Source organism: Setaria viridis, chromosome 9 (assembly GCF_005286985.2).
Source record: "Setaria viridis chromosome 9, Setaria_viridis_v4.0, whole genome shotgun sequence".
Lineage (NCBI taxonomy): Eukaryota > Viridiplantae > Streptophyta > Magnoliopsida > Poales > Poaceae > Setaria > Setaria viridis.
The window spans coordinates 42,212,068-42,238,033 of NC_048271.2; the positions used below are offsets into that span (position 1 = coordinate 42,212,068).

Sequence of the window (25,966 nt, forward strand, 5' to 3'; positions counted from 1 at the left end):
CCCTATGCAGGCTACGAAACGCCATTTTTTAATAGCAGTTTGGATTAGTTAAGGGGGTCCAATGCCGGCCCACCCTACCAAACACCCTCCTAGCCCAATCAGCATTATGGGATATAGATTTACCGATCAACATCTCTACACCCTATGGACCTAGCCCGTCTGGCTAGAACCTGGCTCACGGGCCCGGCTGAAACAGCCCAGGCTACCTAACGCGCCCAATAGTAGCCCAACTGAAAAGCCCAACGGAATACCCTCTCGGCCGCAACTCGAGCCCCACCGCTGTCACGTTTTTTCCGCCCCACCAGATCAACCAACCCCCCTTCGTCTCCGACTCTCCGTCCCCGGAGGCAGGTGCGACGCGTCGAAACCAGGCGAGATCGGGGGCGTACAAGGGAGAATCTGCGTATCAAAGGTCGGCAAAGTTCTCGCCTGATCCATTCTTCTCCGCCAATCGAATTTCTGGCATTCCGTTGCAGAAGCCGTTTAGTACTCTGGGTTCCTTCATTCATTCCCTTCTTGTTTTGCTTTCTTCATCTGGGGGCCCTGCGTTGCTGCGGTATGATCTAGTCCAATCCGGTAGGTTTCTTCACATCCTCCTGGTCGATTGCGCCTGCGCTCCAAATTGGTGGTATTAGCTTATGTTCACGGGTCACATTTGTGATTTGTTGGTTCAGTTAAGCATGCGATTCGGCTGGCACTGTGACTGTGCGTGTGGTGTTACTTGGAGTGCGCTACTTGCAAGATGCGATGCTCCGATCGGTAACGCGTCCTTTGTTGGTAGAATTTTACAGGGTAGTACGAAATAAATGTCTCTGCCTCTCTTGATACTGCATGCAATTGATGAGGAATGAGATCTGTTCGTTTGCCCATTTTACGAGTACAGTCCATTTGGGGGGTTTTAGATGCGTGCTACATTTCGGTTTGACTTGCAAATCCAATGTCCATCTGCACCTGAACTAAACACTACCGAATAATGCTTGACACCAGACTAGTGGAGAACTTGCAAATCCAATGTCCATCTGCCTCTCTAGTGGAGAACTTGCAAATGATTACGACAATAAGTGGAAACCATAGTAGCAAACTACTAACGCTTGCCCCATGAAATTGCACTTGTCATCTCTTGCTATATGTCTCATTTTGTAGTTCTAGTATGTGAAATGACCGAATTTTTCTTTCACAAATTGTTGTTCACTCAATCTCCATGCAATTGACTCTTTCCCTTCAAACAACTTTGCTTTATTCTGCTGATAGTCCTGCTTCATGAAGCTAGTGTAATTTGCTGCAATTAACATTGCATTGTTAATCAAACTTGATTATACAGGTGCGCCAAGATCTCAAGTTAAATCGCTTACTCATAATTGATGTTCGATGCATGATGGGTACCGGCACAGCTTTCAAAATGCCCTAGACCGTTTATAGAAATGTCAGGACATGACTGTTTTAAACAAGCAAAACATTATTTGCACACCTCCGTATGTCTATATGACACATTTGTGCTGTGAGGATTCAAGCCACTGAAGTCATGAATAGCTCATGAAACTCTAGCGTGTGGCTGCTGAGTTTTTCCCCCCCTCCTCCAATGCCTCTCTTGCTCTCAAGCTAGAGTGCCTCTTCCTCTTGAATCTCCCGTACCGTCCCACTAATCTTTCCCTCTTGCTCTTATCTTGCTCATTAGTGACTCACCTTCTCTATCAGTTGACTTCACGCTTTCCGACAGGTATGCACCTGTCATCTCCCTCTCAATTGACTCTGTTCTTTTACACAATAATGGAGAGACTGCTTTTACTAGTATGGCTTGGCTACATGCTATTAGCTGTATTGTCAACTGCAAAGGGGCATAAATGATTTTTTTTTCTCTTGTTTTTTTAATGCAACTGACATGATGAATCATAATCACCCTGTACCTTGCTGCCTTCAAATTGAGTCTTACTGGTGGCACAGTGGTTATGGCACATTAATCTAGTGACAAGGAATGAAGCATTGAAGCAAGATTCATGGCAGTGCGCCACTTGAATCAGTAAAGCAAACAATAAAATTACTTGTTCTGAAATATGATTAATTGTATAGAACTTCTGTTACGTAATTTTCATCTATTGTGTTTCTTTGGTATTATTCGCCATTTATGGTAGAAAAGTATGGACATAACTTTGTCTTCCAAAGTTTTTTTACTAGCAGATGCAATATTCACAAGTTTATTTTGTGTGTATTATGGATGTTTCAAGGAAAACATCAATGCCAGACTGATTTTCCATTTATTCTACTTGATAACACTATAACAGTTATCAGCAAAGCAAATTTAAAATGGTTTCAAATTTGTATTAGTCTTGTTGCCTTGTCCAATGTACTGTACTTTTGAGATGCATGCAAGCATATTACTTCTCTCCAAGGTTTTCTGTTTTCATCATTGCTACCCTATGTATTAAAGACCTTTGTTAGTTGATTTATTTTTCCTATACACCTTCATTCATGGCTAATGAAATCCCTTATCAACAAGTGATTTTTTTGAGGAGTGCAGAGAAATGTTAAAGGTCAGTAAAAATATGTCTATATTTCGTTGCATTTTTAATGAAAACTCTTTGTTAATTTTATGCTTGTATGTGTTTAAGTGTTTTATAATTGCCTATCCACCTAGTTTTTTTTAATTATGTTTGATTTTCAGTTGTCTGTCTTTTTTCCTCTTCCTCACTCAAACTGGAGACATTGATGGTGTCCAAGGGAGACATCTGCACATTCATTCCCTTTGCCAATCATAGATCCGAGCATTTGCTATCAGAAACCATTTGTGCTTCCTTTATTCTTGTCTTTCGTTCTTTCTTCACACAAAATGCCTTGTTGCAGTTTGATTTCACCTATTCTGGTAGATTCCTTCACATTTCTTCGTTTGAGTCCGTCTGTGTTCCAAATCACAACTCTTGAGTCAGATCACATGTGTGTCTTCTTTGTAGAATGCATTGTACAATTTAGTAGTGTTGTGTGCGTGTGGTTCCTTAAAGTGCTTTTTGTAGAATATAAAGGGTTTGGTTATGTTTCAGAGTTTATTAGGTGGATACAACATGCAATAGGTGACGGTGAGATCCATTCGTATGCCGATTTTGAGTATAAATGTATAATCAATTTGGGAGAGAAATGTTCGCTAATTACCTATTTACTTTTAATATCATGCCCACCTGTACTAGCTTTTGCAAATTACACTGAGGTGGTTGAATTTGACACCAGAAAACTTTGATAAGTGCAAAGGGAAACCATTAGGGATATCTGCATAGTAGAAAATAATAATGCTTGCTATATATATTTGTGCATATTGTTGCTTGCAAAAGTTATGTCTTGTTTTTTGGTTCCTGTACGCAAAGCAATTTTTTGGTTCATAATTTCTTTCTTTTTTTTTTTGCAAAATTCAATTCCATCAATTCTTTCCCTGGATACAATCTTTGTTACTTTCCTCTGATAGCTGTAAACTACAAGTTTATAGAATCAGCATAGCATTGTTAGCTGGCTTGGCTATACAGTTTCAGGCCTATAGCTTATGTTGGTCATGTCTTCAAGAGTCTATATCCGATGCATGCTGGAAGCTATTGCAGCTTAAAAAATATTATAGAGTGGCAGCATCATGATATATCTTATTTCAGATAATCAATGTATATCTTATTCCTGATACAGCTCAGATATGTTTTGTGTCAACATCAGAGTTGTGAGGCTTTGAGCCATCAGAAGTCTTTAATAGCTAAGAAAACCACTATGCAGCTGCTGAGGTTTTCCATTCTCATTACTGACCAGTATGAGCATATTATCACCCTCGTATCTTGCTCCATAGTTAATTCTTGTCACTGTTCCTGGGAAGTTACTTCTTGCTTTAAGATAAATAAGGACCTCTCATCTCCTTCAGTTAACTCCTTTCTTTTAGAAAACCATGGAGCGTGATGGTGTTGCTAGTCTGGCTTAGCTGCATCTTATCAGGTGTCTTTTCATCAATTAGAATAGGGCATAAACTAGAAAAGGTTTGTACAGGAAGGAAATGTGATAGTTTGAAGCGGTCAGATATGGTGTTCAACCAATCAGAATAAGACATAAACTGGAAATTGTATGGACAAAAATGATATATTTGAAACTCTGATATGCAGATGCATCATGTTCGCCCTGCACCTTCTTTGGTGTAGGGGCCAGTAACCTTGCTATCTTGCAATTATGCATTATTGCACAGTAGCTGTGAAGCATTAATCTGGCGACAATTAACAATGGAATTTCAAAGAAAATTTTAAGGAAAACACATCATGTGAACATCCATTTACACTGTCACCAACGATATATGAATAAAGCAAATCATGGGAATTTTGTATTAATACTTTGTCTTCTTTTTTCATGCTTTCCTTCTTATAGGTATAATTTGACATTTATGGTAGAAGACTGTGGGCAGATATTTGACCTTCATTCATGACCTGCTGATGTAACAAATATGTTATATTTCCATGTGTGACTGTTTGTATTGCGGAGAAACGTTCATGATGGATACAAATTTATTTCATTTCTTTATTTTTATCATCGCTCTCCAAGTTTCCTGTGATTTCAAGATGCATCAAATAAGCAACATGATAAATTTCAGAACCCTAAATGATTGTTTGCCTGGAATTAGTATTTATTTTGGGTTTGCTTCATGAAAGAAATTTGAGTGGTCTTTTGGACTTCTTGCTGAGGTGCGTGCGACTATTGCTATCGAATAAGCCTTCAGCCATTAATTTCTTTACTTTTGTTGTAACTTAAGATTATAGTAGTTAGCCTTATTGAAGAACTCTCAAGTTCCAACAGAAACAAATCTCTATGATTTTGAAAATAAGTTGTATTTCTAAATAGGTAGTGCGATGTTGATTTTATGCTTTTAACATAGCGTGTTTAGATACCTTGATCTAATTCTCTGCCCATCTGCTTGTTCAAATACTTCTGGTTCTCAGTTCTTTGTCTGTGTTCCTCTTCCTCATTTAAGCAACTTTGTATTCTCCAAGGCTACTTAGGGCCTATTTGATTTGGGTGTGGCTTTTGCAAAGCTGATTCTGGATTCTAACTTTGGAGAAGCTGCTTTTTCAAAAGCTAATTCACTGGAGTTGTAGCTATTTGGCTTCCTAGTTTTTGGATTGATTTTGTATAGAGAAAGTGTTCTGTTTGTGATTCTTCAAGTGGCAACTCCAAAATGTTATTTCCCAGAAATGGGCTGAATGGAAAAAGGGAAAAGAGCAAGGGTGGTCACTACTTGGCGCTAAGAACCTAGAATAGATTGCGATTCTAATCAATTCTAAAATCAGGCTATTTGTTCAGCTTTGGCTTTTGCTGGAGGTACAATCTAAAATCAATGTAACAAACACGTTACATGCCTTTTGCTGTTAAGCTGCAAATGGCAAGAATTAAGACTTGAGCCTGAACTGAAAAAATTCTCCTGCGAAATTAATTACAAGTGATTACTTAGACACTCCCCATTTTTTGTTTGGCAGTTTTAGGTGTATGGTGTATATATTTCACACATATTTTGTTATGCAGTCTTAAAGAGGAGGAAATGAGCTTATCCTAACTTGTCTCTCACATTTGGTAGAATGGAATTTTTGGAGCCTTTTGGTAACTCTGAAATCTGTCGTGAAAACATCAATTGCTGATGTTTAGCTTGGATTAACTAGATTTACGTATAATCTCATAGAGATTTTGTTTGCAGCGTTTTGCTGTAATTAACCACCTATTGTTCCCAGTGTGCTTAATCCTTGAAATTTCATGTTTGGGAGGTTATTTTCTTCTTGGTTCCACTCTTTCTCCTTCAGGCTATACTTGAAGCAATTTTATAACCTCAGTTCTTACTGTAAATTGTTTTTGCTTTACACTGTTTCTGGCCAACTGCCAACCATCAGTTAATTTGAGGTGACACAAATGATTTATTCACCTGTCTCTTGAGATCTGAAACGAAATCTGCCTGTTGTCTTTGCTGCAGATGTTTGACGATCAAGACTTGGGTTTCTTCACCAACTTTGTGGGCGTCTTCATATTTGTTTTGGTCACAGCATATCATTTCGTGATGGCTGATCCAAAGTTTGAAGGGAACTAGTGCGCCTGAGGCGAATAATGCATGCCATAACTGGAGCCAAATAGGCAGAGAACACATCAGACAGGCTATGCTGATGAGCTGATCCGAAGTTGGAAGAAATCTGGTTATATGATGATGTGGGCTGGTTGTACTGCGAGTCATGCTGCTTGTACCGTTGTGACTGCCATAATGTACAAGTAGTTGAGGGTAACATAGTTCCATGACATTTCCGAAGTGATTCTGGAATAATAGCCATTTTGCCGGATGCTCAATAGTGTCTTAGTGATGTGCTACTCAACTAACGCATGGAATTATGTTACCTTCCACTGTCATGTAAGAAAGTTTAAACTTAGCGCGCCCGTTTGTTTCCGTGTTAGCTGTTAAACTCGAGAGGCTGGAATAATCCTGCCGAGTGCCGAAGGCCGAAATGCGAGACAATGAGGACTCGTATCCAAACAAGGTCTTAAAAAAGGCCGTGGCGAGTCTCATTCATCGTTTCTCAAAGTTTTTTCCCTGTTGAGCAAAAAGAAAAAAAGAAAAGCTTTTTCCCTAAGCATGACGGAATACGCGCAAGCTCTACGCGGTTTAACAGCCTGCCACTAACGGAAGTGGACTGAAGTGAGGTTGACGTGGAAGAGGCCACAGATCGGACAAGCTTTTGGGCATGGCATTTTGGCGCCAAGGGAGTGAAGGAGCCATAGTCAACTTGGGCAAGGAAACAGCCATCGTCACTGGAGCCAACTTTTGAAAGTAGGTATAGTATAAGACAGGCTAACTTAGTGCCTTTGCGGATGCAAGAATGAACAAGAAAAGCACTGTAACAAAGCTCATATAACAATACAAACAGCACGAGAGTTTGTTAGGAGTGTAGATGCAGAAGCAGCAGACTGCGAAAGATGCCAGGGAAAATCGTTGGACGGAACACAATAATTTCAAAGAGGAGGGATTTCATTTGGGTTGGATTTATGCAGAACTACCCTAAAATCCTAGAAATTTCCTTGGAGGTGATGGATCGAGGTTGCTTTGATTTAATTTGGATTGTGAATCTGATATTCTTTCATTTCAAGAAGTTAGTAATTGCGGTAAGTATGGCATAATCCAGTAGTAGAAGAGAGCGAAACGCAAATGGGAGAAGATCAAGTAATATACCGTTTTTTAAAAAACAGGAGCCAAAGATGGTGCGAAACTACTGTGAGGTTAAATGCCTTGGAAGATCACAAGATCTAGCATGACATTTTTGGTGAATGCAAGCTGCAAGGGTTGTAATCTCCAGCGAGGAAAAGGCTAGCCAGCCATCTCGAATAGAACTCCTGTTACAGGTCAAGAAACAAAAATAGAAATAAGTGCTGAAGTAGTCTGTTAATCCGAGTCATTTTTAATTGCAGAATCTCTGGAGGCTGTTCTGTAAATACACCCTTCCTTCCATTCAAGATTCTTCTTTCTCCATAGGCATTTCTTCAAGGTTTAACTCGCATGTTTCTTTGTTTCAAAGAGATATCTCTTGACTTAATCTAAAAAAGATATCTTTTGACATCAGTGCTCGCTCTAACTCATTTCTGTAAGCTTATGGCAATGAGTTGGGACCACCGTGAAGATGGATGCGAGCCTTGTTGTTTGGAAGGAAATTCATGAGTGCCTAGTCTGGTAATTTTTCAACATGTTAAAAAAATAAAAAAAATCATTAGGAATATGGTTTGCAGGCAAATGCGATGGTCAAATACAAGCACATCCAGTGGGCACATGCATATATAGTATTTTGTAAATACAGATATTGGGACGATCCAAAACACAATAAACTATGAGCTAACGAGACAGAAATAATCCAGGGGAGCATGAACACCACAAAATCATCTTTGGATGCTCTACTCGGTGGAGATTAAAGATTATTAAACAAGAACACATTATACTAGTAGTACAACTTTGATCAAATGCTACCATCTCTAATGTCGAAGTATCTACAAAGCATAGACATCCAAAACTGGCAGGCACATCCCAAAGCAATGGCAGTACATCAAGAATGCAATTTAATTCCAGAATATACATACAGGATTATAGGACTGCCTTGAGTATTAATTTTCCGGCTCACAACTAACATGCGGGTGAAGCAGTACATAAAAAAATTCCCAAAAAATATCTTACAACCAGAAACATTAATTATCATAAATGCTCACACCCTATAAAATGGCCAGAGCCTCCTCTCTCATCTTCACACCTCCTCCAAGGCTCCAACAAGCATCAAAAGTCATCTTCCTCAAATCATAGAGAGGGAGGGAGAAGGGAGAAGGGAGAAGGGAAGAGAGATGGAGAGATAGATTAGCGTCGTCATCACCCATCTTCTCGCAGTCGATTTGGTGATCACTCCATCTCCCCAAAACAATGCCATAGCCAACAAGTTGAAATCTTCAGCCCCTATCTACCAGTTCCCGGACAAACAATTGCCAAAAAAAAAATCCACCATTTCCTTGGAGCAACCTCGCCATGGAGTTAGTCTCCGCCGGTGGTGCCTCCCCGTCGTCCTTGCTGTGCGAAGAGAACATGGACGACATTTTTGGGTGCAATGACGGCGAGGGGGAGATGCCGGAGTTGGGGGCCGACCTTGATTTCCAGGGCTTTCCGTTGGAGAGCGACGAGGTTGTAGCATCCCTCATGGAGAAGGAGAAGGAGCAACTTGTTGATGTTGCAACGGGGGATTACCTCCAGAGGTTGAACGGTGGAGGACTGCTGCCCTCTTGGAGGATTGCTGCCATTGATTGGATCACCAAGGTGAAAAAATGCTATCAAACAATCGGCTGCAGAATTTCTCTTTTGGATTGTTTAATTTTTTTTGAGGTGTTCTTTTGGATTGTTTAATTCGTTGAGGGGTTACTAGTTTGTCATTCTAAGATGCCTTCATGATTCATTTACCCGTTCCATCTCAGTACTTATGTTTTTGTTTTGCAGAATTCGCCTTTATTCTGTTAGCTCCAAGTTTGCCCTTGACTAATTTTTTGTCTTGCGCAGCAACTGAATTGTACTACTTGTCTGTCTCTTCCATGTGTACTGCAGGCTCAGGCTCGTCATAATTTTGGACCACTGTGCTTTTATCTCTCTGTTAATTATCTTGATAGGTTCCTCTCCACAAATGAACCCCCGGTAGGTTCTACAAATCTATGCAGGTCATTCCTTTATTTATTAAGTTAATAGTCAATCAGCATGTGATTTTCTTGTTGGTGTAGGTTGGCCAGCCCTGGATGCAGCAGCTACTCTCAGTTGCTTGCCTATCCATTGCAGCCAAGATGGAGGAGGCTGTGGTTCCTCGGTGCGCAGACTTCCAGGTGGAGAAAATACACGAGTAGCATTACATAAAATTGCTTTAATATTTGAGGAATGGTGTTTCTAAAATTTTATCATTATGTCACAGGTTTGCAGTGAGAAGTATAAGTTTGGTGCAGAAGCTATTAAGAATGTGGAGTTTTTTGTTCTGAGGTCTCTGAAATGGAGGATGCAAGCTGTGACCCCATTCTCTTACATCAACTATTTCGTGGACAAGTTCACCCAGGGGAAGCCGCTGAGTTGTGGGTTTGCTTCTCGGTGCACTGAGCTCATCCTTGGCACTCTGCAAGGTAGATTATATTGCTTCATGAATAAATTGGATCTAGCCGCTTTGTCAATTCCATAGATGAATAGTACATGATCAGAACATCTCTGTGTGCATTTGAGAATTCGCAGCAACTAAGTTCCTGCAATTCAGACCTTCTGAGATTGCTGCAGCCGTGGTTCTATCAGCAGCTGTTGAAAGTCACGTCCTTGACTTCAGCAGCGCTCTTATAGCTTCTAACATACTTGTTGACAAGGTATACGTCATCTCTCTTTGAAGGTTTAGCTACTTTTGAGTGTTTAATCATGTATTACAATTACATTGCCTCTAAAACATACGAATTCACAATTGTAGGAAAATGTGAGGAGAAGCTGTGAAGCAATGCAAGAGGTCGGGTTAGTGAAGAAGGTCGAAGGATGCAATGCGAGTCCTTCAGTTCCCAAGAGCCCATCTGGTGTGCTGGATGGCCCATGCTTCAGCTTCAAGACTGACGACAACCAGACACCAGGGTCATCACAAGCGGACAACAACAACAAAAACCAGGCTTACACTCCAGCTAACAAGAGGACAAGGCTAGACGCCTAGACCCAGCACAAATGGCATAAGATCATAGACATTCATATATATAAATGAGTTCAGAAAAGAACAGTAAACATGGTAAAAGGGGGGAAATATCGAACTATATTAAGAGAAAGCTTAATTATTTCGTCATCTATTCCATGTTTTTCGTTTTTTTGTTTTTTTTCCTTCTGGTTATGTGTATATGAGATCGGTGATATGAAGGCATAGCATGAACGAAGACTGGAAAAGATTGTATTAATTTCTTTGATCTGTAGTTTGGTCCTTGCTATACTTCTGTGTCATCAAGCAACAGTGAACAACTTCCAACTCTAAAGCCACAGCATCCTGATACTACTCACAGTGCTAGACCAAACTTGACTATCCAACGCGATTGGCTCACTGGACTCGATCTGTGACATCTGGTGATCAGACTGTTTCTTACCACAGCAGGTAAAAAGGGAGCAGAGCGATGGATTTCCCTTTGAACTACCCGGCCGCTTTTAGTTCCACTGCCCAGATGCAATTTTATTGACCGAGAGAATACGTTAAAAAAAAATTGTAACTGTCTACCGAGGTGTCGTTTGCTAGCTATCATTCAGTAGTTTTCAGTGGTAACAATGCTGTGTATACAGTGGTGCAGGAAGTAAGACAGCAAGTCGTTAACAATTCTGTTGCAGCCGGCATTGCTAATTACTTAAAGTACATGTGGCCATGAATCTTTACGCGCTGCCAGATCTTGGACGATGCAATTAGCGATATGACCAAAGTAGATCTCAGGCATCGTCAATCTAGCTAGCTACTGATATGACTGATAATCATGCATGCATCCGATTCTTGGGACAAGTTAAATAGTGCTGTTCTGTGCACTTGTACAAAGATACTCCTATATATGTGACTAGTGATTTGTACTTGAGTTTATACCTGTGGGCGTACGTGCGATAGCTAGGAGTCTGCATCCATACATGCGATTCTCTTGATTTCTTTCAAGTGTAGCTGTGCCGGCCTGGCTTTCTGTGAGCATATTTTGTTTCTGAAGTGGTCGGAAGAAATGCGATGTGAACATCCAGTACAGGTTTATGTAATCTTATTTTGCAGCTCGTTAATTTTTAGATCTCATCGACGTAGGGTATATCTCTGTGCAAGGGCTGATATGAGGCTTTCAATGTCAGGAATGATCTACTCAGTTTGCATGACTACATGCATCACAATCACGCTGTTCCGTTTCAATGTCCGCCGCCCCCCCCCCCCCCCCCCCCCCCCCCCCCCAACCAAAAAAAAGAAAAATTAGTAATCGAGAAAAATGTTATAGAAATATAGACAAACGATATAGCTGTCAAAACAGTGGCTTCAGAACATATGAAGCGTCCAACGGGTCACTTGCATTGTTCATGTCGTGCGTGGGGCACGTTGACGCATATGGAACTCCTGACATTGCTGATCGCGATGTAAAATAATTCATCAAACCGGTCAGCGTTAATTCATTACTGGGTGACGTAGTTCACATGACGCAACCAACAAGCATGGTTACTAGCAGCTAGTATGTGTCATCTTGACTTGCCATTGGAGATTCGAATCTTACACTAATCCACATGGCATATTTATATATTACAACTAGTTAATTTCATGGCAAAAGGTGATAAATTGTTATTACAAAAATGTATTAATGCAATGTGTCTTATAATTCATGATGAGGATAAAATGTAGGGAACTTGCATGAGTAGCTACTAGCTAGTATTCTTTTGTATCTTTGTCTTATCTATATACTTTTTATAAGATGGATGAATTAAAAAGTAGCAAATCAAAAACCTAAAACTCAAATCAAACCTAGAATTATAAGAAAATTTTACAAGTCGTGTATTAAAAATTTAGATACACAAATTGAACTAGGAAACTTTAAACTAGACTTGGATCAGTCTGGTTGGCAAGGTTTGGATCATGCTGAAAACCCTCAGGGTTTTTTTTTTGGCTGGCCTGAGCCCAATATAAGCCAGACATTTAGTTCAAACTTTTGACCCGAGCCCAATCGGTGGGCATCGGGTCAGGGTTTTTTTCAAGTTGGGTCAGGTTCTTCGGTTGGATCAGGTTTCAGGTTGAATGTTGGAGCCCGAGCTCGAGTCAGGTTGTTGCGAGTTGAAAAACGTGATCCTGCATGATGCAATGGTTGGGTCAGACCGAATTTTTTTTGGTGGGTCAGGCGACCATGATCAAGCCTATTTTCAATCCAAATATTATTTTAACATTCAACATATATGTTAAGAAAATTTGGGAGCCAAAAAATCAAAACTTTCAATTCCATTACTTTGTTGTTGCAAACAACAGTATAGTTCTCATAGGTTTTTGTCAAGGCCTTGTAATTCTAATCGTATGCATTATTCTTGCAACTATTGCATTAGTAGGATGAAACTTCATGAAGTTACTAACATCTTGATGTTTTACTAACATTAGAACAGACGAGTTGAACTGCAAACTGATGGGGATAGGCTAGCTTTTTCACCCATACAAAAAAAAGGAAGTGATGAAGTCCTAGATTCTTGGTCCATTAGCTTTAGCGATGTAATAACTTCTCAAAAAGATACAACACACGTACTACATGAAGGATAATATTATTCCAGAATGTAACTTTGAATAATTCTGGACAATGATCATATACATTGTCATTTAATTAAGGGCATGTTTGGTAGAGCTCCACCTAATTCTGATTCTCTATGGGAGCTGATTCTCTGAGAGAAGTGAATCTATAGCTGAAAGTGACTCTCTGTGATTCTGTAAGATAAACTTATGAATAAAGGTTTTCTGTGTGAGAAATGAAGCAGGAGAAGCTAGTATTTTCAGCTCCCAACTCCCTAGTGCATTTCATAGAATCATTTCACAAATCACTTCTACCTAGAAAACTGTTTGGCATAGCTCCTCTTAGATTCAGCCTAGAAGCTGATCCGGGAGCTTTGCCAAACACACCCTAAGTCTAAACTTCTTTGTTGATAAAATCATTCATGGTACAATCTTAACTTTACTCAAAGCTCTAGAGGATCACTCATACCTTGTGTGTCGCAATAGCAATAAATACAACACTGCTCCTATCGGAGTCCTGAAGCTTAGGAATCATCTGCAATCTTAAGAAGAAATGACTATCATCATCCTGCATGGGAAAAATTATCCAAACAATAAAATCAGGTGGCATTATGCTTCAACTATATCCACCATGGAAGCTTCACTACATTTATACCTTTCTACTCCACGGGAAGTAACATGAAAAAATTGCAACATCAAGGGCACATATGTTTTTAAAAAATAAAAGTCATGTTTTTTCATCTTTTAGATAACAATAGGGCATGTTTTCAATTCAAGTATTTCATGGAAATTTTATGCATGCAAACTTGTTTATATGAAGGAAGAAGGATCTGCAACGGTCATGCATCTGCATGTGCACAGGAGCCCATCAAGAAATTATGGGACAAGGTTAAAATGTATCACACAAAGGCCTAGATATAAATCTGCTCATAACACGGTGAGAACAACATGAAATCCTGCTGCATTTAAAATCAAACAAAATAAAGTTTCAGAACCATGTTTCTATCCGTTGCAACCCAGCAGGCTAGTACAGTGATTTGGTGTAAACACATTTAAGAAAAACAAATAACATAGATATTAAGGCCCTATAAAACTAAAGAACCTTTGGCTGATATAATTAAATTAATCATGAGTCAAAGAGAACATAATCAAGATATTTGAAGCTCAGACTCAAAATTAGTCACAAGATCTAGCTAAGGAGATCGAACATAGAAAAATTCCCTAGTCCAGCAGCTTGATTAAATATTTAATAAAATGGAGGCTAAATTTCTACAATTTTAGCCTGTGTTCCAATTAAATTCTTTGTGAACACACTGGTAGAAAACTGAGCATTAGTTCTAGTTGGAGAGACGCATAGGTCTTTCACCCGGGACTAAAGTTGCACTAAAAAATATTCTAAATTCTTGGGAAGCTCCCCACGCACGCCGCATGTCACAAGTCACGCAATTTTTCATGTGAAATATGCGCGTGCACGGTGCATGGGATTTGAACCCGCAACCTCTTGCCTCGCACGTAGCTTCCTTACCATCTCACCTACACAGCACATCCGACTGAATAGGGGATACTATCCTTTTGAATTCACCAGTGGGGGAATCTTTAGTCCCGGTACCAACCGGGACTAAAGGGGTTTCCACAGACCATGAAATTTAGACCCGGGACTAAAGGCTTTAGTCCCAGGTCAAAAATGACCGAGATTTTTGTTGAGGATGGAAGGTTGTTTTTCTACTAGTGACACATGCGGCATTTCTTATTATGAAAAGGTTCTAGCACAAGACACCATAATATTGTTCACAATAGTGGATGATATGTGTGTCTTGCTGAAAAAATTGATGAAAACCATTGTTTCCAAGTTGAGAGATTGTCGGTTGATAAATAATACTCCCTTTGTTCCAAATTGTAGGTCGTTTTGACTTTTTAAGATTTATAGATATTATTATGCATCTAGACATACACTATGTCTAGATGCATACAAATATTTATGAACCTAGAAAAGCCAAAACGACCTACAATTTGGAACGGAGGGAATAAAAGTCTGGTGTCATTTTTCTCCTTATTATTTTTTTACCAAAAGAAATCTACTTCCTCAAATCACAAATATAAATCCAACTAGAATTATACTCCCTCCATCCCTCCATCCAGTTTTCATGGGCGCATAAACAAGTTTCACCAAGACCAAGGAGGAGTTAACTCGCTCTTAAAACCGAACGCCCGATTCTTTTGATGAGGCACAGCACCGCCTCTCAGTTTTACTGCAGCATGCACGACAATCCAAAACCCCGCCCTCCTGTTCGCACGCCCGATCCCAACCGCACGTTCTTCTTCTCTGGCTGTCAGATGCGCATGCCGTCTCATCTTCCTCGTGATGTTTGCTGTTCCTTCATCTCCCATGCAGCGCCACACCATTCCTGCAGAAACAAAACAAATTTCGCCGCGCCAATCCGAACTCCCGCTGAAAGTTTGAGTGGTTTTCAAAATTTCAGGGATGTTGGCCAATTTTTTGTGATCGCGCCCAGGAGTCTCCATGGCTCTATTTATACTCCATCTCTGGTGAACTCTCCCCTGCACACCTCTTCAATCAATGGCGCCAAATACTTTCGATCTCAACCATCAGCTACCAAGTTGGGACACTGACGATCCCATCAATTGGGATGCCATCATCGACTGGGAAGGTCCTGCTCATGATCTCGACTTCCACATGGTGTGGAACAATGGAGATGATGGAGATCATGCACCCTTAGAAGGCCTTGGAGAAGAACAAGCAGAGGGCGCCTAGGGAGATCATGCACCCTTAGAAGAACTTGGGGGACAACAGGGTAAGTGCCGATGTTATCGGATAGCAGTAGTATACCTGCAGATGAATTCAGAGTTTTCTGAAACATGTTCAGATGCACATGCAGTGCACTTACAGTATCTCTTTTTCTCTTGCAGAACATGCAAATGATCATGATGGAGATGGACCTATGGAACAAGGTGGAGGAGGTGCTAATTCTTCTGGAGAACAAGGTAAGTTCGTGATTCTGGTTTTCTCTTGCCATAGTACTCTAAGAGTTTATGTTAGAGTTTCAGATTCTGGTTTTCTCTTGCCATAGTACTCTAAGAGTTTATGTTAGAGTTTCAGTCAGAGTATGTATGTATAGCTTCTGCTAGCTCCTGTTAGCTTCTTGTTTTGTAATGGTCCGTTTGCTTTTGTTCTGCATGAGCTTCTACATGGTACTGTTGAGAGCCATGTGCAAACGCCTGCTGCATGTATGGTTTGTGTACTCTTTCCATAGTCTGGTTTTGGTTGCTTCCTCTTGTCCTTTGTGTCACGTTCTACTATTGCAAATGATCCCTTGTTTATTTGTAGGTTCTAATGTGAGAAAGAGGAAATTCTATTCGGATGAGTTCAAGATCGCCATATATCTAGAGTTGTTGGCGAAGATTTGGCGCAATGGACAGATTATGGTGGGATATCTGGAGTACGAAACAAGCTCATTAAAAATCATGGTCGCAAAAGAATAGAAATAGATATGGAAGCCATCAAATCCGTGCCTTTAAGAGATCGAACAACCTTCCAGGATCTTAGCCAATGCGCTGGGTTTGAAGAAAAGCACACTTCATAACCGTTTTAGGGAAGGTTGACCTAAAGTTTAGCTTGACTGATGAAAATAAAAAGGCACGTGTCCGGTACTGCTTATCCATACTCCTAAACATCATACCCAATGCTATTAAGTTCAACCCAATGTACAACATCATGTACATTGATGAGAAGTGGTTTTACAGGACTAGGCGTAACCAGAAGTGTTATCTTGCTAATGATGAAGAAAGACCACAGAGGGAGGTTAAAAGTAAAACTTTCATAGAAAAGGTTATGGTACTTACAGTGGTTACTCGGCCTAGATTTGATGTACTGCATATTTGATGGTAAAATTGGTGTATTTCCCTTTGTATATGTAGAGCCAGCAAAGAGGAAGAGCCTGAACCAGCCAAGAGGTATGGCATGCATCTATAGTTAACATTGGCATTTTAACCAAATCAATTGTGCTCAATTTTTTATGTATGTGTAGGCACCTTGGTTACCACAACGAGAGCACGGCCTCCTGCATGCGCGCCACCACTCCTCACGGTCCATATGGCTCTTATTCTCGGACACAGCAACTGCTTCCTCTAGCTCTCGTTCTCAGACACGGCAACTGCTTCCTCGAGTCCCTCTGCGGCCACGGCAACAGCTTGCTTGTCTTCTTGAACAAGCACCGAAGTGGCAGCGGCGCCCATTGCCGACGAGGAACAGACTTGTGCCATCAACGATGGTAGGCTAGGAACGAGAGAAAGAGAGCAGCGCGTGCTAGAGAATGCGTACGTGCGTTAGAGAATGAGGGGTGCGTGGGAAGTATTTGAAAATGCATCCATTTCAACGATTGCCGACCAGGCATTAATCACGGCCCCATCCGAAGCGACCCTCGCGACGCCTACCGGAAAAATACAACGCCCTCCCATTATACGCATATGAATATTGGATACTTTTTCCAACCTTGGACGCCCATGAAAACTGGATTAATCACGGCCCCATCCGAAGCGACCCTCGCGACGCCTACCGGAAAAATACAACGCCCTCCCATTATACGCATATGAATATTGGATACTTTTTCCAACCTTGGACGCCCATGAAAACTGGATGGAGGGAGTACTAAGTTAAACACGTATAAATAAGAAATGAAACATGGGCCTCACACAGCATCGCCTCGGCCTTGCAAACAAACAGTAAGCAACCAATAGGATGGGTCGGATGCGACGCCCTTCAGTTATTAGAGAGAGAAGGTCCAAAAGCTTTTAAAGTCAGCCCATCTTCTGTTCGATGTCACTGCTGGATACATTTTCAGAACAACGGGGAAGTGGTAGGTGCACTAACGTACGGCCCATGCAGGTCTGGGTGTTGGGCTGTCGGCTTTTCAGCCTCTCTGTGGCCCGTCGGCAAAATGAGTGTAATTAGTAGAGGCAGATCGTTGTTGACGATACTTTTTTGCTGGCGACGACGATATCAACCCAGCAGCAGTTGAAGCTTACGGGTGGTCCGTGGTAAGCGTCTGGCTGCCCGCATGCATTTCCTGGGAAACGCGACGACGTACGTTCCACTGTAGGAGTCGATGTGCAGGAGCCCACGAATGAGAAACTCATCACAGACGCGAGTGCTTCGCCCTCCCTCCATGTTGGTTCGCCGGGTTTGCAATGCAATTTCTGCCCGGCCGTCGTCTTTCCGTTCTCTCACCATGGATCGCGGGCACCGTCCGACGACGCCCACCGAACGGCACTCCCTCCTCTATTCCCGCCGCGACAATGCTTTTCGTGATCTCTCCGAGCTCCGAATAATAATAATAAGCACGCGGTATTATACCACACGTACGTAAACAAATCATTAGAGGCTACGCGCACACGCGCACGCACGAGATTATGAGTGCGCTACGGAGGGTAGCTAGCCACAATAATTGCCGTGCTCTGAGGCTTCTTCTTCTTTGCAACCAACGGAAAAGGCCGGCAGGCACCGTCCGCCGGCTAGCTTAGCCCACCACCACCGGCCCTAGACGAACGCGCACTGATCCATCTATCGAGATCGGAATCCAGGCACCGCGAGCGAGCTGAGCCACGAACCCACGGGAGGTGTGGTGGCAGGCAATCGTGGACGACGCCCTCTGTTCTATCGCCTTCTCGCCACCCTGGACTATAGCTTAGCCCGCCGGCCAGACACACGTAACCCTAACACAAACAACCAGAATGCAGATCGGGCGAGCATGACATGGCCACATGAAGAAACGACCTGACAAGGGCATCGCCTTCGCCAAGCAAAGCAAAGCAAAGCGAGCGGCGGCAACGGGGCCGCATGATGGGGAACAAAGGGAGGGATTCGGAACCGCCCACACAACACAGTGGCACAAAAGGTGGCTGCTGCCGAGCGCATTATTTCATCCCGATGCTACGGTAATCACCGGGGCTTAGCGCCTTTGTTAAGGCCTCCTTCTCCTCCTCCGTAGCTTTATCAGCTGCGTCGATCGCTTTGCTTGCTGGTGGGGTTGCCGCAATACATTGCGCATGGGGGGGAGCACGGGATTCCCTCCCCTGCCCGCCTTTTGTCACCTATCAAAATAATCCAGCCTTTTTTCCGGCCCTTTTCTGGAGTGATGTTCGGGATGGATTCATGGATGGGGGAGATAGCTAGCCAAGGCCGGCCGCACCGCATGCACGCACGCAAATAAATCTCTGCTAGCTACCACATCCCCATCCATCACTATCTCTTCTTTCTTTCTTTCTTTTCTTCTCTTTTTTCTGATGTTCGCCTCTGTCGCCCGACCCTTTCTCTTGGAGTTGGAGTGCATAGCCAGCATAGGCCAGGCATGGAGTAACCGGAGTTTGCTAGTAGGAGTGTTTTTTCCTTTGTAATTTCCAGAACATGCAACACAGAGGAAAAAAAATACAGTTGTGTTGTTCACGGGCTGCTTTAGAACAAATTGTCTGATGGTTTTTTATAAGTAGCACCTTGATGAAAATATGACAAAAATATCATTCAAACTCTAAGGAAATGTCTTAATTAAAAAAAACAGTTGGCCATTTAAAAACATTCTAAAGAATACTGATAATTGTCGGTGTTCCGGAAAAAAAAGAACATTCCATAAATAATGTTGAAAACCTAGTAGTGCACCACCAAATCTTTCATTTATTTAGATACTAAACCTTCCAACCTAAGTTGAGATGAAATGATTGGTGATAACGAATTAAATGCTTTTTGAAAAAAAAATAAATGTTTCGCAAGAGAAACCAATATCTTGTTGATGATGCTGTAATAACAAATGTGAATACAATAATACAAATAGACAAACAAATAATACTTTAGCATAACAAACAAATAGACATGTTAGAGAGTGGACTTTATGGGATTGTAATATTGCTTGGTGATTTGATATTCGCTGCATGGTCGGTGTGACAGGCAGTGTTGCATCAAAAGGTCACATATTTTGTCAAACAAAGATTACATCCACGATCCATACACACTGGAAACCCGGCCTAAAGCACGCATGCATTTGCAGGTCGAGCCGTGCATCGTGTGAAAAGTGGAAGCTGGAATGGAACGTTGTGGGACCGATCGAGATAGTACACACACACACACACTACTACATCGTTCGTTGGAGGGTGGTGCCGACGAGCACGAATCACGAGGCGCCTTTTTCCAGGCCCCGACAGGTGCAGTAGTGGAGCAAGTGGTTCTACTGGAGCGCCCAAGAAAGTGATCGAGCTGCTAGCTGAGTGCGATCCCAACCACTCCCGGACTCGAGTGGCTCCGCCGGCCGGTAGCATAACCCAAGTGCGGTCAATAGCCCACGTACACGCACGCTGCTGATTCGAATGCATTCCGATTAGGAGTGTGGAGTGGCAGTCAAACTAGACGGCGGCTAAATTGATCTAGCTAGGGTTAATAGCAAGTACGCCAAGTATAATCGTCCTTCGGCCTTATTTTCTGGCTTTCAGACGCGATCCGTGCTTGATCAAAAGCTAATGCTTGATAATTAAAAAAAACAAGGAAGCATGGTGTTGAGTTTTGGACAGTGGGATATGAAGCTTGCGCAAATTGAAGTCTAATTATTAATCTGATTGCTTCACAATAATAAGCTTACAATGTTTGTATCCGTTGTGTTCTTGATAAAGTTCGGTAACCTCGTTGCTAGAGGAAATTGGAATGGTAGTTATTACAACTACTAATTAATCCTCGCACAACTCTAATTTATCCAAATTGGCCTATGGATATAAGATCAAAACCAAAAAATAATGCAATCTTGGTTGGGTTACTTCAGGATATATCATATATGCATATTAGGTCATTTGGCTTTGTCCGAATGGTACCGTCTTTGGAAAAAAGAAAGAAACAACTGCAGCATTTTTATATGTACTGGTAATCTTCAGATGAGCCTACTGGCACTGGGCATTGAGCTTTGCTGCAAAACAGCAAAAGGAGAAAAAGGTGGCGACAATCATCGCATGGCACTCTTTGGATCAGAAGTCGTTATTGTAGGAATAAATAGTCAAGCATGAGTTGAGATTTATTAATAGGCTGTGTGTTGCTCGACTTCTCCAAGCATCACTCGGTTTTCTTTTATCCCGTTGATTTGTTAGCTCTACTCCAAATCAGTGTAGAGACTAGGCTGTGTGCATCATACACGCACCCTTGAGGCAGAGGCTAAAAGATTTTTTTTCTTTTACCTAGCTAAAAAGATCAATTGTTTTATCTGACTCAAGGAACATGTACTCTACCTTGGGTTGAAAGTTTCTGTCCATGGGTAGAGGTCTCAGATGTATTATGGGTAGGGATATGGTAATGGATCATGGCCCTCAGTCTCTTTCATAATCCAACTCAACCTTATCTATTTTTAGTTCAAAATCATATAATATTATATAATATTATAGTTCAGTTCTTATTGAGCTCGATCCTTAAATTTGCCTTAATTATGGGCAACATTTCGGCATGTCCAATGTCCAGTGCAGTATTATATTGGGGCCGGTAAAAGGAAAAAAAATAGGCAGCTTAGCTTGGTCGGTTGAGCAAATTAAAGCTAGCTAGAAGCAGCAGCACGCATGGTTGCGTACGTGATTCACGTCAACACTTGACAAAGATTCATGCGTACCCACCCTTTCATAGTTTATGGATCAAAGGAAGCAGAAACTGCGCCATATCCTTGTGTCCATAACCGAAAAGCCCAAAGGACCTTAATCCTCCTCCGCACGCGCCCTCCGCGTGCGACACGTCGCGTCAGCACCTACAGACACAGCTCCGTAAGCACACTGTCAGTCGTCTAAAGACAGAGGTTAGTAGCATCATTGACGACGAACAGGGCCAGGCCATCAGAGACTTGGCTCACTAATCCACAGCTGAGATCACTGATGAGAGGCCGGAGCCCCCTCACGCCTAGGATGGATTAGTCTGCTGCGGGTGCATGCAATCAGAGCGCTTGCTGGGCTTTAATAAAGCTACCGCCCGGCCCTCTCACGCACTCATGCTTTGTGCTGCAGATTAAGCAAGCTAGCTAGCTAACCACCACAGGCTGCAGTCGGCAGAGTAATTAACTAACGCTAAAGCAGATTAGGGAGGAGGAGGGGTAGACCAAAAGAGTAGCTAGCAGATAGACCTGTGTGCCCCACGGATTGACTAGCTCGCGGCTGGCTGCATGCAGCATGCCTTAGCTTATTGCCCTTTGTTGCCATCTGTTTGTTTGTTCCCGGCCTTCTTTCTTCGTTCTCCCACTACTCTACTCGACTAACATAACAGCAGATGTAATCAATCCATTCATTAGTTAAAGTGGCCAACCACACGCTTGCTTTAGCCTACAGGTACCTTTAGTGTACAATCCTTCCTGCTAATCATCTCTTTCTCTCTCTGCGTGTGTGTGTGAGAGAGAGAGTGTGTGTAAAGTGGAAAAAAGTGCAGATAAAGGGGGCAGCAGGCAACGAGGAGTGCCGATGTAATGACGACGGTGAGGGGAAATAAACTATTAGGGCCCAAATCTTCTGCTTTAGAGGTTCTTAAGATTCGGCTTCATCGGCGTGCGTGGACTCCCTTTTGTGCGTGTGCGTTTTGAATACTCAGAAAGCTATGGTTTTTTATTTCTTGTCATTTTTCTTTTGTTTTGGACAAATTGTTATATGGAGGACACCCTTTGAGGCATAAGATATAGAGAGAATTCCCTTAATGCTATTAGAATTTCTAGAACTTCCTTCATTGCCATCCAAATTCTCGAATTTCCTTCACTACCACTGTTTTAAATTTTACCTTCACTTCCGTCAAAGCATGTTAAGTGGCTTCTCAGTGACTAGGTGGCCCACAATCTGAACAGCAAATTCCCACTGATTTCAATGGCTAAACTGCCCCTGTCACAATGACAATGTGGCCCCACGACCGGCCAGCCTTATCTCAAGTCACGGCATCGGTTCCGCCCGACACGGCGGGCTCCCGTCAGGCCCTCCAAATCGAGTCGCCGGAGTAGCCACGGGAGGGAAACGGCGAGGAAGGAGGATGCGGGCGCGGAGGGCGAGCGAGGCCGGTGCTTAAGTGCAGAGGATTGGAGCAAACCCCGTCGGGGAGCACGGGCAAGGTGGTCTGGGCGCGGAGGCCGAGCGTCACGGGGGCGTGTGGGCACGGAGGCCGGGGTGCGCGAGCACGGAGGCTGGGGAGCGCGGGCTGAGCGGCGTCGGGGCGTGCGAGCAAGGAGGCCAAGGCGCGCGAGCAAGACGGTCTGGGCACAAGTGGCCGAGCGCCGCCGGCGCGCGGTGCCGTTCGCCGCCGTGTGAGTGTGACCGTTTTCCCCTCCGCCTGGTCCTCCCCTGGACTGCCGTCGGAGACCCTTCCTCCTACTGCCGCTTCTGCTGCTAGGACATATCCAGATATAGGCCCTGTTTGGCATGGCTCCAACTCCGGGTGGAGCTGCTCCACTCCAGAACTCCACATGGAGCCAGCTCCACTCCAAAACTCCAGAAAAAAATGAGGTGTTTGGCTAGATGGGTACTCTCAGCTCCAAAAAAGATCGATTTCAGTGTGGATTGCCATTGTTGCCCCCTAATTGAGGCCCCACTTGTCATCCTCTCTATCCCATCTTCTTCTTCCCCTTTTTCCACTGCACTGTGCCGCACACGGGAGACCCTCCACGGGCGGCGGGGTGGGTAGCGACGGGGCGGCGGGTGGCGACGGGCGACGACAGGTGGCGAGCGGCGACGGGCGACGACAGGAGGCTGGGTGGGTGGCGACGGGCGACGACGGGCGGCGGCGGGCGGCGACGGGCGGCGGGCGCGGTGACGGGCGGCGGCGGGCGGCGACGGGCGGCGGGCGCGGTGACGGGCAGCGGCGGGCGGCGACGGGCGACGGGCGCGGTGACGGGCGGCGGCGGGCGGCGACGGGCGACGGGCGCGGCGGCGGGCGGCGACGGGCGGCGACGGGCGGCGACGGGCGGCGGGCGTGGCGGCGGGCGGCGGGCGGCGACGGGCGGCAACAGGCGACGGGCGGCGGGGTCGGCCGGCCACGGGGGCGGCGACGGGCAGGGCTCTGGCGGCGAGTGGGGCTCGGGAGAATAGAAGGGAGAATAGAATGAAACGTTTTTTTGTAACCAGTGGCATTGGTGGGTAATTACCCACCAACTCCACGAGAAGGTTCAAAAGAGAGGTTTCTGGAGCAGCAAAAGAGGTGCTCCAAAACTCCACCTCCATTTGCACTACAGTTCCATGGAGTTGGCAACTCCATGGAGTTTTGGAGTTGGGGTGTTTGGCTGAATTTTTTGATGGAGTTACTGGAGTTTAGGAGTGGAGCCGTGCCAAACAGGGCCATAATATGAAGCAGTGCGAGAAGGAGCACATGAAGATGGCAATGCTGAAACTAGAAGCAGCTCTCACTGATATATACAACTTTGTTGTTACCCTTTAAATTCAAAACCAACTAGGTGCCTACATATGGTTGCAACCAATTTGATATTTGTGCTCTACTGTCTCTGTCGTTTATTCACTCCTGGTGATACTCCTAAATTACATAGTAAAAACAAATTATCCTAGTAATACTGCAGTAAAGTGATAACATATACATGCAATGTTTAAGCACTAGAAAAATGACAAACATGTTGTGCATATGAAATACTCACTCATCAATTATGAACCGGCCGTTATAACCTTTTTGTGCTGTCGCCTGTCGTGCACTCCATAGTCCCTAATTAAACCACCTGCGCAGTGGAGTATATATGCAAATTAGCTAGGAAAATCTTGGAGCGCTGCCTTTGGTGTGAACGTAGCGTTTTGGGTGCGCTTTGACACTAGTCGCAAATGGACTCGGTCCATTGGTCAGCTGTATGAGTAGGCTGTATGGTGTGCACAGGCACGACTTGGAAAAACGGCCCTGACAGGTGCGCTTGGGATACGCGTGCAAGTACCGCGCGAATCACGATGCATGGGGGAGCGGCGACGCCGTAGCAGGTAAAATAAAGGTACCTAGCGGCCGGACGACGACGACGGCGCGCGTGGCGCACTACAACTCCTCGTACAGCTGCCGGTATGGGCACAAAAATTAGGCCCCGGCCCCCACCAGCTTTGACCTAAACTCGAGTACGAAATCGAGTTGTTACCTTGTTGGCTTCCTTTGTGGAAAAGGGAGCACGTACGTACGGTAAAAAAGAAGAAGGAAAAACGGAGCTGAGATGGGCCAGCGAGCGTCCTGTTCGGCCGCCGCGTGAACGCACACCGAGTGAGTGATGAACAGCACGGGGGATTTCAAGGCTTCACACATTTGCACATCCAGATGACAAGTGTGGCAAAGGAAGGCGTACATACGCCATTGTCTAATCTCGGTCGCCCATCCACGAGAGCCGCTAGCTAGCGTCTGCGCAGAGACGTCCACCACGGAAACCGGCCGCGACACAACAATATGCCAGTGCCACCATACACATCCAAGCACCACCACCAGGTAGCAGCAGCTCGCGAGCTCGATGGCACAGCGCAAAGCTGGCGATGGATAGCGCACAGTGACTGACGGCGGCGACGGGCGGGCTCTGCTCTGGCTCTGCAGGATAATTGATGCCACCAGCCATGAGCCATGAGCCATGTCACTGCCACCCGCCATCCATTGGGCACGAGAGAGAAAAAGGCAGCGCAGCAGGCACGGCCACACGCATACGCATACATGGGGGCTAGCATACAAAATGCGCGTGGCTTTACTGCTTCCTTTGCCTTTTTCTTTTGCTCCACGCATGCATGCTCACTTCACTCTCGCTCATCTCAGGCCCAGAGAGAGTGGGGAACCGTGCAGCTGGCCATGCACGCTTCAATTCAATCCTTGGATGGTGGAGGATAGGAAGGAGAAGAATGAAGTCGTCTGCACTCTCACGCAGCACGCACAGAGGCATCTCGGTTTGGCTTGGCTTCGGAGGAGCCTTTGAGCCTTGAGGCATGCGGTTGTTTTCTTGCAGGCAGGCCCGGCATCTCCGGGACAAGTGGTGGAGGGAGGGACGGGATGGTCCTGCCGAGTGCCGAGAAACCTTTTCCTTTTCTTTCTCATGTTTTTTCCTCTCCTGTCAGTGTCGCCGCCACCCGCATGCTAGGCTTAACTGGAGTGGCGCATTCTGCTTGAGAGTGACACGACGAAACTAAATAGGTAGTGCTCCATTTCTTGAGACCAAATACGACAAATACGATAAAGGTTCTCATGCCAGCTCAAA

The 25,966-nt window shown here is 44.0% G+C and overlaps 2 protein-coding genes across 2 annotated transcripts; both read left to right on the top strand.

Moving 5' to 3' along the window:
* The first annotated feature begins 279 nt into the window (after positions 1–279).
* Positions 280–6,424, top strand: LOC117835847 (dolichyl-diphosphooligosaccharide--protein glycosyltransferase subunit 4C-like). The gene is made up of 2 exons (XM_072291078.1): positions 280–412; positions 5,963–6,424. Exon 2 carries the CDS (start codon positions 5,963–5,965, stop codon positions 6,074–6,076), a length of 114 nt encoding a protein of 37 aa, XP_072147179.1. The 5' UTR covers positions 280–412; the 3' UTR covers positions 6,077–6,424.
* A 2,081-nt stretch (positions 6,425–8,505) lies between these two features.
* LOC117835688 (cyclin-D2-2) lies at positions 8,506–10,217 on the top strand. Its single transcript, XM_072290528.1, has 7 exons — positions 8,506–8,818; positions 9,101–9,191; positions 9,239–9,249; positions 9,280–9,369; positions 9,456–9,657; positions 9,764–9,888; positions 9,987–10,217. Exons 1-7 carry the CDS (start codon positions 8,534–8,536, stop codon positions 10,215–10,217), a joined length of 1,035 nt encoding a protein of 344 aa, XP_072146629.1. The 5' UTR covers positions 8,506–8,533.
* Positions 10,218–25,966: the final 15,749 nt, after the last annotated feature.

Coding starts and splice junctions, on each gene's coding strand:
- LOC117835847 (XM_072291078.1), top strand. CDS start 5,963: ATGTTTGACGATCAAGACTTGGGTTTCTTCACCAACTTTGTGGGCGTC.
- LOC117835688 (XM_072290528.1), top strand. CDS start 8,534: ATGGAGTTAGTCTCCGCCGGTGGTGCCTCCCCGTCGTCCTTGCTGTGC. Junction 8,819..9,100: donor CCATTGATTGGATCACCAAG/GTGAAAAAATGC, acceptor TGTGTACTGCAG/GCTCAGGCTCGTCATAATTT. Junction 9,370..9,455: donor CTCGGTGCGCAGACTTCCAG/GTGGAGAAAATA, acceptor ATTATGTCACAG/GTTTGCAGTGAGAAGTATAA.